This window comes from Mastomys coucha, unplaced genomic scaffold (assembly GCF_008632895.1).
Source record: "Mastomys coucha isolate ucsf_1 unplaced genomic scaffold, UCSF_Mcou_1 pScaffold6, whole genome shotgun sequence".
Classification (NCBI taxonomy): domain Eukaryota; kingdom Metazoa; phylum Chordata; class Mammalia; order Rodentia; family Muridae; genus Mastomys; species Mastomys coucha.
This window is the reverse complement of record NW_022196912.1, coordinates 8,995,125-9,013,672: the sequence shown is the minus strand read 5'-3', so window position 1 is coordinate 9,013,672 and position 18,548 is coordinate 8,995,125. Positions and strand designations below refer to the sequence as shown.

The 18,548-nt window shown below is 40.4% G+C and overlaps 1 protein-coding gene across 1 annotated transcript in view; it reads right to left on the bottom strand.

Annotated features, from left to right (window-relative positions):
- The window catches only part of Thada (THADA armadillo repeat containing), a 289,337-nt gene extending 273,157 nt beyond the window's left edge, over positions 1-16,180 (bottom strand). The window contains exons 1-10 of the mRNA XM_031355527.1: positions 16,032-16,180; positions 13,714-13,813; positions 12,226-12,320; positions 11,322-11,452; positions 8,479-8,627; positions 8,335-8,367; positions 8,069-8,117; positions 5,414-5,601; positions 1,523-1,617; positions 221-441 (exon numbers count right to left, since the gene is read on the bottom strand). Of these exons, the coding sequence (XP_031211387.1) occupies positions 221-441; positions 1,523-1,617; positions 5,414-5,601; positions 8,069-8,117; positions 8,335-8,367; positions 8,479-8,627; positions 11,322-11,452; positions 12,226-12,320; positions 13,714-13,789 (1,037 nt within the window). The 5' untranslated portion in view covers positions 13,790-13,813; positions 16,032-16,180. The remainder of the gene's footprint in view (positions 1-220; positions 442-1,522; positions 1,618-5,413; positions 5,602-8,068; positions 8,118-8,334; positions 8,368-8,478; positions 8,628-11,321; positions 11,453-12,225; positions 12,321-13,713; positions 13,814-16,031) is intronic.
- Between the last annotated feature and the right edge of the window lie 2,368 nt (positions 16,181-18,548).

Below are 18,548 nucleotides of genomic sequence, written 5' to 3'. Positions count from 1 at the left end.
TAGATACTGAATGTTAGAAATGTTCATTCCACATTAGCCTGTACCAGTAATTTCTGTTTTCATCATCTGCTCTTTTTCTCACAAGCCTATTTTATTCTCACATATTTTAATTTAGGATTTATCCTACCACATTGAACTGAATTAATTTTGTTGGCTTAGTTGTATCCTTCAAATGTCTTATAAGCAAAACAAAATATGAGATAACAAAACAAAAACTCACTGTGAACTCAAGGTGAACAAAACACGCACAGTATCCAAGAGCAAAGTCTCCCCGCTTGGGCCCATGCTCCCATCCTGCCAGTCCAGCATAGCAAGTGTTCCCTGACACAGGAATAAGAGAGTTGAGGCTGGCACATCAGCACAGCAAAGGCTCCTACAGCTATTCATGAGCCACTCAGGGATGCTGGTGCACTCAGCTGACCGGAGAAGCAAGCTGCTGATCTGGAAAATAAGAAGTAATAATATATAATACCTCAAATACAAAGCTGGATATCCTAGGAAAACTAATGAAACAGCACAAACACTAAAATTATTGTATTAACTTTAAAAGTGAGAACAACTTGATCTAAGCACATCCATCTTTTTCCTGATATGAGAGGTCAACGTATGAGGCAGAGAAGAGGATGCTCTTAGAGGAGTTCAGAGAAAAAAATTCCAATTGTATTCAAAGATAATTATTTTGCATGATCTCAGAATACAGACATGTTTAATATAAGACTGGGTTAAAAGACAAAATGAGTTTCTAGATACTATACTGAGAGGAGGGGAGACCGCTAGCAGCCATTACAAGGATGTGATCTCCATTAACAAATTAAACTCTCCTTAGAGACCAAATTCACTAAAAATTGACCCTCATATGCCTCTTGTATTACAAAGAATATGATTAAGTATACTGCAAAGTTTATTCTTTAAAAAAAAAAAGGACTATCAGAATATTACTATAGTGCATTTAATTAGCCACTGCATAGTTCTAATGTCAGTCATCACTTACCACACTGACACAAACAACTGACACACAGATCTGAAAACAGCCCTAGAAACACTCAGGAGCAAGTCAATAACATGCTGGCAGCAGTTAGCTCTGCACAGTTGATTTCCAGGCAGCTGTGTTCACCCTGTCCTCCCGGCCCTCACTTCATTTGTATATTTAAAATTATCATTATAAGAGAAAAGACCTATTGTAAAACTCCCAACTATACCAAATAAACTTTGTAACATTCAGCTAATGTGGTTTAAAAACTGATGGACTACTAAAATGGCTTAGTGAGTATAAATATGTCAAATCTAACAACCTAAGTTTGATCCCCAGGACACACATGAAAGGAACAAACCAACAACCACAAGTTGTCTGCTAACCTATGCACACACTCATGTGCGCACACACAACTGTGACACATGTACCCATACACATACCACTGATAAATAACTATAAAAGAACAAATAAAATATTTAAATTTAAAAAATTGATGTCCATCTAATTCACAGTGAAGGAAGATTCTAAAAAAAAGATGCGCTCACTCACCAATCCAGGAAGCTTTTCAGATGGTTGGAACATGGTCTTAATGAAAAGCACAACAGCTAACCCAGATGTACTCTGAAGAGTCTGCAGGAGGTCATCTGTGGGGTGGAGGGTAGTGCAAACATCACATTTAAAAGATGCAGGGTCTGGTGTAGTAGAAAGAGCAGGTGATTTGGGATCAGGCAAGCCTCACTAGTTCTAGCCCGACTATTTCCCAGACAACTAGATCCCAGACCCGTTACTTAATCTCCCAGGAACTCAGCTTTTTAAAAAAATAAAATAAAATAAGAAAAAAATAACTCATAGTGGACAAGCTGTCATAAAGTTAGGAGAAAATGAAGAGAAAGTCTAAGCCCAGTACATATTCAGTAAATGAACTTCCTTCCTCTTGTCCAACATCTCACTCTTAACCTCACTATCTACATCTCTGGCACACCCTTGTGACAGCCTCACCTGCCCACTCCCACCACTCATGCCTCTGTATTCAAAAACACAATTTTTCTTAGAGAGCTTTGAAGGCCTATGTGAAAAATCTATACAACATTAATTAGAAACCTTGCTGACATAGCACTCAAAATGACCAGGCAATTTTGAGTTCCTATATTTTTTTACATATTACATTAGCCTCCAGTAATGTGAATTCTTCAATTCGGACTGAGAAGTATGACAGACACTGTAAGTCAAATATCCTCTGTCCTTCTTTCTGGAAACAACTGACTTTTGTCAGCCATACGCTTAGCTAAAAGCAGGTTCCTTGCTTCCACAATCTTCCTCACAACTAAAGGCAGCCCTGGAGAGTGTTCAGGCACTGGGTTCTGTTCGTTTTTTCTGATTAAAACGCAATTGTCCCATCTTCCCACTCTGAACAAACATACAATGCCTGCAGCTATAATAGACATGTCAAACAGGAGGTAACAAACATATGGGAAATGACAACATGATAAGAATGCTAAAGCAGAATGCAGAAGCTGTTTCTACATTGACGGCAGTGCTTCTGGGTCATCTGCTTCTGAACATCCCGATACAGGAAGAGATGCATCAGCTCAGCTACACTTTACTACAACTCAACACTTTACTATAAAAAGCTTTAAATTCCTTAAGAATAGCACTGGAGAAGTGTCATCAGAAGATAAGCTGTGTCTTAGTCAGGGTTTCTATTCTTGCACAAAATATCATGACCAAGAAGCAAGTTGGTGAGGAAAGGGTTTATTCAGCTTACTTCCACATTGCTGTTTATCACCAAAGGAAGTCAGGACTGGAACTCAAGCAGGTCAGGAAGCAGGAGCTGGTGCAGAGGCCAGGGAGGGATGTTCCTTACTGGCTTGCTTCCCCTGGCTTGCTCAGTTTGCTCTCTTATAGAACCCAAGATTTCCAGCTCAGGGACAGCACCACCCACAAGGGGCCCTACCCCCTTGATCACTAATTGAGAAAATGCCCCACAGCTGGATCTCATGGAGGCACTTCCCCAACTGAAGCTCCCTTCTGTGATAACTCCAGCCTGTGTCAAGTTGGCATACAAAACCAGCCAGTACAAACTATCTGTTTAAAACTGTGTCTGGGACTGGAGAGTTGACTCAGCAGTCAAGAGTACTTGCTCTTACAGAGGACCCAGGTTCATTTTCCAGTATCCCCCAAACAGAGGCTCACAACCATCTATAATCCTGGTCCCGGGGATCTGCTACCCTATTCTGAGCTCCACAGGCACCTAAATTTACATGGTGTACATAAACTCATATAATCACACACAATACACATAAAGCTAAAATAAATTTTAAAACATTTTAAAATTGTGTCTTCTCTGTATTTCACCAAAATCTTTTATTTTTCAGATTATCAAATTCTCCTTTTAAAAGGTAACCATCTTGTTAAAGTTGGTTATAAATTCTGTCTTGATAAAAGTAACTCATTAGGGTGTAGAGAGCTGGCTCAGCAGCTGTGCCATCTTCACCTGTGTTGCTCTTGTAGACGATCTGGCTTTAGCTCCACGGCTTACAATGGATGAGTCACAGCTGTTTCCAATTCTAGCCAGACACGCTCCTTGGCCTCCTCAGGAGCCCACATGCACTCATATTCAGATACACATACACAAAAGTCAAAAATCCTATTTAAAAACATCCAAGTAGCCAGGCAGCGGTGGCGCACACCTTTAATCCCAGCACTTGGGAGGCAGAGGCAGGAAGTTTTCTGAGTTCAAGGCCAGCCTGGTCTACAGAGTGAGTTCCAGGACAGCCAGGGCTACAACAGAAAAACCCTGTCTCAAAAAACAAAGAAAAACCAAACACCTAAGTAATTTAGTTTCCTTTAAATTCCAAAACGTCCAAGGTAAAAAGAAAAACAGAAATACTAATTAAACAATGAACTTATGACTTTTCCTAGTTACCAGTGTTAAAACAAAAAATTATCCCAGCAAAAGCAGAGTAAATCACCATTTCTTACAAATAAGAGTTCTAAACAGGTCCCCATGTTTTGTTTTGGGGTGTGTGTGTGTGTGCGTGTGCGTGTGTGTGTGTGTGTGTGTGTGTGTGTGTATGTATGTATTCACATACACTCCACAGTGTATACATGAAGATCAGAGGATAACTTGTAGGACTCCATTTTCTCCCATCATGTGAGTTCTAGGGGTCAAGCATCAAATCCGGGTCACCTAACTTGGTGGCAAACTCTTTACCCACTGAGACATCTTATCCAGCCAAAGTCTTGTTTATTGTTTTTATTAATTTTTTAATTTTTATAAATGTTATGTGTATGGGTGTTTTACATCTTGCCTGTGTGTCTGTGCCTCTTGTGTGTACAGTGTCTAAAAGAACAGAAGAGGGCATAGGATCCCCTGGGACTGGAGTTACAGATTGCTGAGCTGTTATGTGAGTGTTGGGAATTGAACCCAGGTCTTCAGAAGAGCAGCCCATCTCTCCAGCCCATGTTGTTGGGTTTGAGTTGCTGCTGTTATTGTTTTGGCTTTTGTTTTTGTCCACTTGTTTTTTTAATTTTGTTTATTTAAGTTAAATTCTTATACATTACTACACAGAATAGCAGATGAAGAGAAAGGATAATTTAATCTTTTCGGTAATACTTAAATGTTATGTAACCCCTTTTTTGTTTTTGTTTTTTAAATACTTTATATATACATATACAGTTAATAAGTTATAGAAAGTGACCATGCTTGAACTCATCACCAGAAAAAGAGAACTTAGCTTCCTGGCCCAGAAGATCTATCCATGTACCTCATCCCAACCATAATTTCCTTTCATACACTGAGTAAACTCTACTCTGACTTTCACATATTCTTCAATAGCTTTAACAAATGACTGAGTATTACTAGACAAGGGCAGCAGCCACATCACTTTTCAATGTCTTTTAGATATCTTATACTATTTCTTCCTTTATCTGTCTTTATCCCTTTATCTCTGATGAGGAACTCTGGCCCATCTGACTGGAAGAATTTTCCTTAACCAGGATATCGTGTTTGTTTATTCCTGGTATGTTCTCTGTCTAATTCAATGCAGTCCTCTGATTTCTGCAAACTGGCAGCTAACTTAGAGATAGCACCTCTCAAATTCAATCCCTTTGGGAAGATGACAGGTGGCAGCTACAAGAATCTAAGAGGGCCAGGCAGTGGTGGCGCACACCTTTAATCCCAGCACTTGGGAGGCAGAGGCAGGCAAATTTCTGAGTTTGAGGCCAGCCTGGTCTACAGACTGAGTTCCAGGACAGCCAGAGCTATACAGAGAAACCCTGTCTTGAAAAAACAAAAAAACAAAAAAAAAGAAGCATTAAAATCATGTGATCCAGACCCTTTTGCCACTGACTGAGAAATTCCATACCTAAATTACATGCATTTGCAAAAGCTCACTGGCATGCAGTTATAAGCATCATTTTGAACATTGACACACTTACCATCATTTAAAAACTTGGTGAAAATGCTCAGCAAGCCACACATGCTTTGCCAGATGGGAGAGCTGGAATCCTTCCAAAGGTTGCCCTGAGGCCCATGTACTTTCTGTGCCAATGTCATGGCAACTCTAACACCTGCCAACAAGTCATTCATTAACTGTGTTTGAACAATGTGATCTCCAGAAAACTTCCTACAAAGAAGAAAAAAAGAGGGTTTCAGAAGGAAATTCAAATAACTGTCACCACCCTTACACCCCCCTAAAAGCAACCGGTCTATTTGGGATTAAAGCAAACCTATGTCTCTATCTCCCACTTGCATAAGCACTCCAGTTACACAGACACTAATGGTAAGCTCCCAATACTCTTACCTGTATAGGCCCTTCTTTCTTTTTTTAAATTTTTTTATTGTTTTATTAGATATTTTCTTTATTTACATTTCAAATGATATCCCCTTTCCCAGTTTCCCCTCTGAAAAAAAAAAAAAAAAAAAAAACCTTTTCCCTCCCCCAGCCCTTCTTCCTTAGCCACACTAACCTTAGTCCTTATTTTAGGGCAAAGATAAGAAATGTTTGAAGAGAAGGGGAGACGTAATGAGACAACTCTAGACCTGAACACTCAGTCTGCACTCTCTTCCCACCTGCCTTCACCACGCTCTCCTAGATTTTGTCCTCAGACATATGACCAGATAGTTCTCTTCTCCCTAAATGATTTACCTACATGTCTATTTCTCTCCTCCCTCTCATACTTCACCCCCTTCTCTCTGGTGTGAAGGACCAACCCAAAGCTTCAAGGACACTAAACAGATCCTCTGACAGAGGTATCCAGTCCCAGTCTGCCCTACTCTATGTCAAAGCTCCCAAAGATTCAGTTCTTAGTTCTCAGTTCTCTATCTAATTCTCTCCCTTAATGCTACTCTCATATAGCTCTTAAGCTTTCAATTATATTCTGTGTTTACTATTGCCAAAATTTTGGTTCTAACCAAATTTGTAATACAAACTTGTATTTCTAACTTCCTACTCACCATCTTCATTTGGATATCTAATAGGTATCTCAAAATATATGAATTTATATTTGGCTCCAAACCCATGCTACCTCCTAGGACCTCTATCTCTAAAAATACTGCAATCATACTTATTAGCATGCTTAATCAGCCTCTCTATTCCATCTGTAAGGAAATCTTAGTTCTATTTTCTAAATATATCTGGACTCACACCGTGTCCATGGCAATATCTGACCTGGACCATTCTCATGTCTCCCTTGGGTTACAAGAGCTTCCACCTGGTCTCCTATTCTCTAACCTTGTCCCTCTTAGGCTACTATCAATAGGGGAGAACAGATCCTACTAAAACTCAAGCAAGGCAAAAACAGCTTGTAACTTCCTGAACACAAACAAACTGAGTAAAGGGCCCAGCTATTCCACTCCTAGGTATATACTTCCAGGAATTGAAAGCAGAGCCAAGTATGGGAGGCATACAGGCGCTGAAGCAGGAGAACTGTTCCAAGTCTGAGACCAGCATAAAAGACAGTTGACTTTCAACAATACACATGGATAAAGTAGCTATACCATAATGCAGAAAGGAGAACTAGGTAAATGTGTGCACTCTGGCTATCAAAAGCTGGCTTTAAGCAGTCACTCAGCAATTAGAATATTAAAGCAAAGACTGGATGATGCTGTTGCCATAGATGTACTACTCAAGTATTAAGACCAGAACCTTTAAGTTCTGGTCTTTAATCCTGAGGGATTCTTTAAAATCCCTCAGGAACAGTCCTAGACTAGACTGGAAGTCCTGCAGTCAATCCCACCCAGGTGCACAGATTCGCATCAATCTTTATTGTTCTATTCCTGAAAGAGTGCTGGCCAAGGATCACTAGATGTCTGAGGAAAGTTTCTTGTCAGGCATACATTGTGTAAACACAACAAACGTCGGGAGGAGAACAAAAACAAAAACTCAGAGAAACCAGACTCTGTAAAGCTAAGAAAACTTAAACAGAAAAGATAACTATTATACTACTATTAATGTCTTCAAAGAGGCAACAGGAAATTTTACCATAAAGTATCACACAGTCAAGGTAGGGACACGACTTTATTCTTTCTCATGTATTCTAATAATAATGTATTTGATTGGGCTGGAGAGACAGCTCAGTGCTTAAGAGCACTAATGGCTCTTCCAGAGGTCCTGAGTTCAATTCCCAGCAACCACATGGTGGCTCACAACCATCTGTAATGAGATCTGATGTCCACTTCTGGTGTGTCTGAAGACAGCAACAGTGTACTTCACATAGATAAAATAAATAAATAAATCTTTAAAAAAAATAATGTATTTGATCTTTAGAAATTAACTATCATTTGAACATGGTGGTATATACCGGTAAGCCAGCACCTAAGAGGCTATGGCCGGAAGATTACAAGTTTGAGGCTAGCCTGGTTTACACAGTGAGATCTTGTCTCAAAAAAAAAAAAAAAAAATTAAAATTTAGAAAATATATATTCTAAATTTTATATAAATTTATATGTATAAGTTTATATTATATATATATTCCAAAAATTTAAATAATCAATCCAATGTTGGAAACAGCACATCCTGAGACCATTAAGAAAGCTCCCTTTGTACAGAAACAATTTCGAATGTGCACAGCATGCAAACCAACAGCACTTGCCTGTTTTCCTCCAGGATTTCAATTAAACTCTTCTGCAGAAATTGAAGCACTGAAACAGAGAGATAACAATGACAGCCAGAACTCCAACCTGTTCCACTTTAACCCATCTACCACAAATGATGCCATGGAGAAGCAGAAACTTCAGGAGCATGGGCTACTTTAGTTATGTGGAGTACTCTAATATTGCCAAGAAATTTAAAGGAGTTAGTTCTAAAATGACTAAAAAACTGTCGCCCCTCAGAGTCAAAGAAAAGATCAGGACTTACCATCTCTAAGCAGATTAACAACACTTGTTCTACCTGCAGGTGGAAAGTAACAATGCTCAGGAGTTTTTGTCAAATGAACATTTAAAAACAGTAATGTAACCACAGACGTTACCACGAAAGGGCACTGAGGAAGTGCTGGCTTACCCAGGTTAAAGTTCTCCATGCAGGAAGATATGTTATCAATTACTTTTCTATAAGAATGTAAGTCAGCAGTATCTAATTCTTCTTGAAGATGAAAAGTAAAACTGTGTGTTGCCTGAGTTAAAAAAAACTCAGGTAGACCATTGAGTGAGCTGCACAAAAGAACCAAAGAACATCACTGCGTTAAGTGTGGAGGGCCAGAGCCATACAAACGTTAAATACTGAGCCACACCTGCAAAATACAGCCACAAAATTATTACCTCACAGCTACTGTAGCCTCATATGGTTAATATGACCTCACACGATTATTATGACTTCACAGTTATTATGACCTCACATGGCTATTATGACCTCACATAGTTACTATGACCTCACAGTTATGACCTCACACTTACTATGATCTCACAGTATAACCTCACGAAGTTATTATGACCTCCGTTATTATGACCTCACATACTTACTATGACCTCACAGTTTTTATGACCTCACATACTTAACTATGACCTCACACAGTTATTATGACCTCTTACTTATTATGACCTCACACCACCACCAGTGAAATTCCCTGGCCTACCATTTCTCACCTGTCTCTCTGGCTCCATTTTGCTATTTCTGACCCCCAGGCTGTTCTCAAAGGAGTAGGCAGAACAACAGTACTAGAGCAACACGCAGTCACCATCAGAATGGCTTTAGCACATGGTGCTGGCTTTTCTATTTTCCCCTTAGTATGTAAGATTCAAAGAGAAAAATTGAACCTGCTTTCTTCATTTAACCCCAGTTCCTAGTAATGTGCTTAAAGCACAGTTAAGTGCTCAGCAAGAATTTTAATATAAAAACTAAACTGATGTCACATTCAGTCCAATTAAATCAAAACAAAGAAGGATTTTGTATTTGAAAGTTTATTGCTTTTCCAGAAAATAAATCTAAAAACTGGAATCTCCTGAAAAAGAAAACTCAGTAGAAAGGTAACTCATTCTGCAACTGAGTCACATTATCAAATAGTTCATGAAAGACTGGGATTGGTTCAAAATATATACATAAGTCTAAAAGAGTCAAATCCACACTATATAAAATACATAATGGCAACACATATTCCAAGAATGAAGGGAACTACATGAGCCAATGGTCTGGGAGACAGAGGCCCTACATGAAACTGTAAACTAAACTGGATTCCTACCTTACCTAATACTCAAAGCCAATTCTAGATGATTTTAAAACTGAGCAAAAGAAGAAATCAAACAATCTAGAATTAGAGGAAGTGTAAGTAAGCAAGGCATAAAGTTTAGGAATCTATGTAATGAGAAGTATCAGTAGAGTCACAGGCTTTTATTTCTATAAAGACAATATATCATGACATCATGCACAGGATGGAAAAATAAAAGAGTGCATTTGCCACAATGAAAATATAGGTAATAATTTCAAAGATAATCAAACTCTATGCCTTATAAAATGTTCAACCGTGAGTTGGGGATGGGGTTCAGTGGGAGAGATCCTAACATATAGGATCGCCACAGGGAAAAACCAGTACCAAGAAAAGGTCAACACTAATAATCTGGGGAAAGTAAATGATAATAAAATAGCATTTCTCATCTTTAGATTTTAAAAATATAAAGACTAGTATCATACAGTGCTGGAGAGACACAAAGAAATAAGCCATGTCACCCACAGATGTGGAAGTAAATAGGATAGGAGAAGTACAATCAGCAACATCTACAAATAGGCCTTAAGGCCTAGAAATCCCACTCTAGAAATACTGACAAATGAGTACACAAACTTTGCGTACGATAAAGAAGATCCATATAGCATTGCCAGAATAATAAAGTCCAACATCAGATATTCATCAGTGATAAGGACACTAAATAAACCAAATACCATGTATCATGATATACGTTTCGATATAGTCCTAAGGTGAATTATGTGCACAGACATAAATGCAGGCAAAACACTCACACACAAAATAAAAATAGGTGAATATTTTTTTAAAGGGGGCTATCCTGAAATGGGAAATTTCTCCCTATTTATTTGTCTTTTTCCTGATGTGGGGATGTCGGTACCACAGCACACATGTGGAAATAGGATAACTTGGTTCTCTCTTTCTATCCGTAGGTTGCAGACATCTAACTCAGGCTATCAGACTTGACAGGAAGTACCCAGATCCATACAGCCATCTTACTACCCCTCTAAGATACACTTTAGTAAAAAAAACTAATTGCAGAGTATTATGTAGAATATAATCACTTTTATATAAAAATACTAAAACTAAACATAGTACACATATAGTAAACTCAAAGAAAAGGATTTAAGAACCAAAAACTAAAATTAAAGTGGTGACCCTTTCCTAAAGACAATGAGACAAAGCAGAAATAGTGGATCCCAGCCTTACTTGCTTTTGTACATTTCAGCATTAAATATTTTACATCATGCATATAATCTTGTCCTATCTGTGTTAGAACATATGGGAACAGAGAAAAGGAGCAAAATGATAAACTTAAATATCCATATAAAAGAACTGACCCAGAAGCCAAGGAACCGTGGCCCACTGAATAAATGCCAGCTTCTTTTTTTTTAATCCTATAACCTAAGGATTTTGCTTTCTAAAGCCCCTCAGACAGACACATAGATAGACAGTATAGATGAAATGTGTTAGCAATATACTTTGGCTTAATTATACCAAAAACAGTGTATGAACTTTACATCCTTTTTCTTTTCCTTTCTTCTTCTAAGTGCTAAGAATGCAACCCAAGGCCTTCTGTCTACTAGGCAGGTAAGCATGCTACTATCAAGTTTATCCTTAGTCCCTGGCTATTTTTTGTACCATTCAAATTATCTCCCTTCTTGTTCTTTACCTTGCCAAAACTTTCTTCAAGGGGTTCTTCAGAGTCAAGGAAAAATAAATGCCTGCTAAAATATCCAAACAACTTTGAATAACGGGATCACACACGCTGTTTTTATCGACCTTTTCCAGAAGAGGCACAATCTGTAATTTCAAAAAAAAAAGTAAATTTTTTCTAATGTCAAATACATCAAACTTACATGATTACAAATATTCTTTCAAGTCATTTTTCTTTTCTTTGAAGGGAAGGATAATAACCTTGAACTTTTGATCCTCCTACTTCTACATCCTGAGAGTTGAAACTATAGGCATGTCTGTCTGATTTATGTGATGCTAAGGATCAACTCGGAACCTTATACATGCAAGTACTCTACTAACTAGGCTGCATACCCATTCTAATTCCAAGATTTATAAACCTTTAATACAAGCATGTCCCTCTTTACTTCCTGAACCACTTCCACTGAGAGTCATGTGCCTAGTGGATGGCAACCCAGAAAAGCTATAGTATTCTTTAAAAGTGAGAAATATATTTAACTGGTTTCAAAACAGGTATGCATGTGTAGAAAATCTAATGCTGAAAGACAAATAAAAACAATCTATATTTAAAATTAACTTTCAAATGTGTCCACTAAAAAGCTTTAAAGATTCAAAATTAATATAAATGTTTTAAAAATATCTTCACAAAAATTGCACACAGTTGTCTCCAATCTATTTATAGTCCCAATGTCAACAGAAGCTTAGCTCCTGTTTCTATTGCTGCTCTGAATAAAAGGACTTTATACAATGAACAAAAAAAGAAAAACTATCCTTTGGTGACAAATTAGCATTAAGGAACTGCAACCAAAACTGTCAGTTAATTTTTAAAATCTATACTAGCATGGTAATATTCGAAACCCACCAATGACTCTCAGCTTTACCTGTTTAATAGAGTGGATCTGTGACACTCCGTCTGTGAGCTGTACACAATGTAACAGCAAAGAGGCTAGATTTGTCCCTTCCACATCAGCAAAAGCTAAGGAACACAAACAAAAATTTCAATGATGAACTACATATGGATTAATAGTACAATTTTTATACATTCTGTAAAACTGAGAAAGAAAGAAACCAGGGGCAGTGAGATAGGTGAGGAAGTAAGGCACTTGCCACCAAGCCTGACCCTGAGTCTGTCTGTCTGTCTGTCTGTCTGTCTCCCTCCTCCCCCCTCTCTCTCTCTCACACACACACACACACACACACTCCCAGAACCCAAACAGTGGAGCCGAGAGCCAACTCTCAAAAGTTGTCCTCTGACCTCTACTCCTGTGTCAGAGCAAGCACATGCCCACATATACACATACTGTCCTAGTTTGCATTCTATTGCTGTGAAAAAACATGACCAAAAGAAGACTGAGAACGACAGGGTTTATTTTATCTCACAAGTCCCAAGTCCCAGTCCCTCACTAAGGGAAGTCAGGGCAGAAACTCAAGACTGGAGGCAGGACCCAAAACAAAGACCATGGGAGCAACACTGCTTACTGGCTGCTCCAGATGGATTACTCAGTTTGCTTTTATTTTACAATGCTGAACCACCTGTCCACAGAGGCACTGCCTACAACTGCCTGAGCCCTTTCACATCATTAATCAAGAAAATTGCCTTCAACCACACATACACACACAGACTTGCCCACAGACCAGTCTGATAGAGGTATTGTCTCAGTTGAGGTTCCTTCTTCCCAAATGACTCTAACTCCTGTCAAATGGACAAAAAAATAACCAGCAAACACATACACAAATAATAAAATAAAAATAGATATAGGGCCTCTGATGCTGAAAGCGCTTGTTCTTGCAGAGGACCTAGCTTCTGTTGCTACATGGCAACTCACTACATTCCGTAAGTACAGCTCCTGAGAGTCTGATGCCCTCTTATGACCTCTGGGGGCTTCCGGTGGCACATACAGGGTGTCTCTATATACATAACCTTAAAAAATTATTAAAAAAATAAAGACAGGGCTGGTGAGATGGCTCAGCAGGGAACCAACCGTTCTTCTGAAGGTCATGAGTTCAAATCCCAGCAACCACATGGTGGCTCACAACCACTCATAATGAGATCTGACATCCTCTCCTGGTGCGTCTAAGGACAGCTACAGTGTACTTACATATAATAAATAAATAAATCTTTAAAAATAAAAAAAAAAAAGACAGATATAAACCAAAATAGCAAGTAGAACTCAGTCTAAAGACAAAAAAAAAAAAAAAAAAAAAAAATCAACAAAACTAGTTTTTATCTAAAACTAGATGCAAAAACTATATAAAAAATTAAACAAAAAGAATTAACACTATATTCTATAGGTTCCAGACATTCAAACACTCTGCTTGCAAACGTGCAAATTTGTTCACTGGACAAATGAAATTTAAAAATTACATACATCTCAAAGTTTCCAGGTCCTGATGACAGACAGACAGTGCAGCAACTCGCATTTCTCTTTTCTTCTTCACACCCATCTTAAACTGGATGAACAGTAGTCTCTGTAAGAAAGAAGAACTTAAGGCAGTGGTCCAGTGGAGGGTTTCTCCGGCAACACAGTGGCACTTGGGGTCATGTGACTCTTATTGAGGATGTTGTGCTGTGTACTTCAGGGTACTTAGAGCCCCCCTCCCCCAGCCTGGGCCACATTAGATGCCAGGATCATCTTACTACCAGCAAATTAAGATGACCAATAGATGCCTCTCAACAATGCTACTACTGAAGGCACAACTACCACAGGCTGAATGACAACCACTAAGCTGAGAAGATCAGGTTTGCGAAACAAAAACTGCGGGCTTGCTTGCTATGTGTTTGTTTAGGGTTTTACTACTCTGGCTTGGAATGGGGGTCTCATTATATTGTCCTTAAGTTAGGGGCTGCTTGGAAGAAGAGATTTCTTACAGCCCACTGAAGGATTAGAAATTCAACGAAAGCTTTGAGGATGCAGATTCCAGCTTAAGCCAAAGGAGGAATTCTGTGATCCAATGAGGAATGGGCTACCTTCAGATAGAAAATGACTCAGTAAACTCCTGACATAGCTTCCTAACTGCCCCCACTCGCCTCTGAAGAATCTATTCCTGTCAGTCCTCGAAGCAATTTTTTAAAAATACTAACACACTTGCTTATAAACTTTCCAAAGGTTTTCTCTTGCACTAAATATAATTTATTAATTATTTTTTAAAGATTTATTTATTTAATGTATATGAGTACACATTGTACCTGTACAGATGGTTGTGAGCCTTCATCTGGTTGTTGGGAATTGAATTTAGGACCTTTGCTCGTTCAGTTCCTCTTTGCTCTAGCCCAAAGATTTACTTATTATTATACATAGATATACTGTAGCTGATCTCAGATGCACCAGAAGAGGGCTTCAGATCTCATTATGGGTGGTTGTAAGCCACCATGTGGTTGCTGGGATCCAAACTCAGGACCTTTGGAAGAGCAGTCGGTGCTCTTACCTGCTGAGCCACCTCTCCAGCCCAATTTATTAATTATTAATATCCAAATTTGGGTATTTGGCCTGAAAACCATCTGGCCCCCGATTCCTCTGCCATTCATTTCAGATGAATCTGTTCTGCCACCTTAAGACCTGAGACTTCCAGATCTGACAAATAATGCTCTGTCCCACACATATGACAAGGTTTATTTTTTATTATCTGGGGTTTTGATGTAATACCACCAAAGAGCTCTCTGTAACATTACCTAAAATACCATCACTCTGATATATATGCCACTTGCATTATTTCTTTCACAGCATGTATTACTACCTAAAATTACACTAACGTGCACACCTGTATACTACCTGTCTTTCCTAGCAGTAAACTCCATAAAGGTTGCAATGAATTAATTGAATGGTTATGTTCAGTGTTTTAGTTCTCAACTCCTTAACCATTCAGGTATGTAGTAATTTCATGAACTAAATCAAGGAATTCTTAATTAACACTTGCTATATATATATATTTTTTTTTTTGGGGGGGGGAGGGACATATATACTTTTAATAGAAGAAAGGTGGGCTACCTGCTACCAAAAAGACTCGCCACAGCAAAGTGACAGACTGCTCCAGGACCTAAAGAATTTATAGTCATTTGGACAACAAGTCAATACAGTAACGGCAAATGAGCAGTCAGCCAAAAAAAGTTAAGAATGAACACAGCTAGACAGAGAGACAACAAGGGAAGGACCTGAAGTTCTGGGTTAAATTTAGGGAAATAATTTCCCAAACAAGTAGTCAGCGTACAAAGTACTGAGAAAGTCCTGAGGGAGGAAACTGAGGGGGCACTTCTGATTTTAAATGGCAAGTTTGCAACAGTACTTGATTCCTGAGTCCTACACAAAAATAGACGCGGCGATTCTGCGCGAGCCAAGGATAAACGTGTGTCCTGGCGAAGTGGGCCTGCCCAGTGCCGAAAATCCCCGTCCAGCGTCTGACGGGCGTCTGCCCGTAGGTGCAACTTGCTACTGCCCTCCCACCTACATCTTCCCGTCTCCCATGTGGAGCCCAAAGACTGACAGAATGACAGATGAAAACGCGGTTAAAGGGCTACGGGTCTCCACGGAGACCTCAGCGCCCGCCCGCCCGAAGGAAGCCACAGGCTTGGCAACGCTCAAGGGCCACGGCTGGCACCCACGGGGTGGCCTGCAAGCTGCCCCGGCCACGCTGTGGCGAGTCGGTCCCACGCGCTCGCGTGCCTGGCAGGCAGCACGCTCGCGAGCCAAACCTCGTGCCGGAGGACGTCTGCAGAGTGTCGCCGCCTCTGGACAAGCCCCGGAAGCCCAAGTCTACACGGTCCCGGCGGCTAACGTAGTGCGCGATCCACAACCGGTCCCAAAGAAGGGAGGCAGGTCGGGAATCTGGCAAGGAAACATCGCGAGAGTAGACGAGTGTGACTCCTCCAATCAGAAGTGAGGATTGACCATGGCGTCATCAAAGAGGGCGTTTGCGAGGGGATTTGGATAGACCGCGATTTCTCAGTTCTTGATAGGCAAAAGCAATCCTGGGGTGATGACTGCTGGGGAACTGGCTGGCAGAGCTGCAGCCTCCACACCTCTAGGCGGCAGGCCAACGTTTCTGTCTCAGCCCAGACTTGCTACACTCACTGTGCCCAGCGCAGAGACAGGCAAAAACTACATTCGAGGACGGTTGGGTCAGGGACCAAGATTATCCTAAATTGATAATTTACTGTGTTTCAACTTTCATGTCCACCTTTCCCTTCTCTCACTGATGCTTTTAATTCTCTGCTCTGCAGTGATCGTTGCTCGCTAGATCAGATGGACAACACAGGAAACCAGCATTCTCAAAGCCAGCTCAAGTTAGTGCATACCAGGTACCCACTGAATGCAAGTCTTTGTCCCTAAGGAGATTGCCTAAATATATGCTGAAGCGACGACTTGAACTGTCCGAGCCTTGAAAGCTGCCTTAAAGGTTGTATCTTTTACACAACTCAAACTGTCATGCAGCCCAGTCCTTTAAGAATTAGTAATAACTAGAGACCTATCACCTCAGTAAGGAGCTGGGGCAAGGGACAAGATCACAGAACAGACAAGATGCTGAAAAGGCCAGGATGCTGGCCTGGGCTCAGAGATGCATAGTTGTGTAAAACAATGAAAATTAGGTTCATCAGGTGGATGGCTTTACGTCCTTAATTCTTTTCTCAATTTTATATTACTGCACTCCATATTTCTTTGTGTTTTTGCCACGTGTATAACTAATGAGCTTGGTTCATTTTGTGTCTATTATCCACCAATTCACATGTTTTAGCACTGCTTTTCAGGTCACCCACCTAAAACTGGGTAGTGACAATTCTTTGACACACTGTTAACATAATATGCCGTTCTCTACTGTGCTGCATTTGTGCTGATATATATGGACATTTGCTCTGGGGGAATCCGGGGCAGGGGACTGGGCATGGCCAGGAATAGGGAAGCGGGACGTGGAAAGAAGCATGTAGGTTATTAGGAGGATGAACAGCAGGGAAGCCTGGCTACTGGAGCAGCCCTGGAGGTTAGGTTAGAGGAGGAAGTAAAAGGGGCCAGGATACTAGTCTGTGCTCTGAGATGCCTAACTAGGACCTGTGGAAAGGGACCAGAAGAGTTTGGAAGCTAGTGTTGGCTTTGGTATTCGCCATAGGTACATGTCAACAAGGAGGCAGCTGTCTCATTTGCCAGAAGCAGGGGAAATCGGAGAAAGGCTCTTCCTGGCAGACAGAAACCATTTCTCAAGTTTCTGAGGAATGCTGAAATGTCAGTCAGCAATTCTATAGTATAGCATGAGCTGAGCCAAGACTGTTATTTTGGACCAAGTGAATGGGCCTGCTTTTTTTGGGGTGCCTGGGGTTTTCCTAATAGTAACAAACTACTGATAGTCTAAGGGTCCTGAAATGATATGGTCTAGAGGTTTGGGTTAGGTTAATTTTTTCAGCCCCCTAAAGAATTGAAAAGCAGGAAAAATCTGGAGTGCAACAGGCAGCAGAAAAGAAATCTCAAACAGCAGAGTCAACTGTTGAAGAAAATCCCTACTCCCTGATCAAATAAGTATGGGAATTCCTGGGGGGGGTGGGGTACTGCTGGCCATGGATAATGAGATTTGCTGAGACAGTCAAGCCCCTCTAGCCAGCACATGGAGAGCCCAGTCCTTGGAATGGACTGAGACTGAACAGAGGGCCATCAAAGCCATGAAAGAGGCCCTGGTGTCTGCCGGGCCCAACCCTGGCCCTCCTAGACATTACTAAGCCATTCACTTGTGCCAGAGGCATTGTAGAGGGATTCTCATGCAGACCCTGGCAGCCTGGAAAAGATTGGTGGCAGATCTGTACAAGAAACTTGACCTGGTTGCAGCTGGATGGTCAGCAGTTATACTGGTAAGAAAAAAAAAAGCGGACGGATTAACTTTAGCACACAAACTAACAGTCCCACATTTCGTTGAGACTCTTAAGGGGAGCACCCAGGAGATGGTTGTCTAATGCCCAGGTGATCCAATACCAAGCCCTGCTTTGGATCAATCCCACATTTGGTTCCGCAAGACATCAGTCCTCAACCCTGCCAGTCTCTTACCAAATGACTACTCCTCAGGTCCCCTGCATGACTGTCTTGAGGTGACTGACCTGATCCAGTCTATCAAGACTGATCTGGTTGCTGTACCACTGGCAACACTGGATGACACATTGTTCACAGATGGGAGCAGTTTCATCCAAAATGGAATGTTCAGGGGCAAAAGTGGTGACCTAAGATAGGACTAT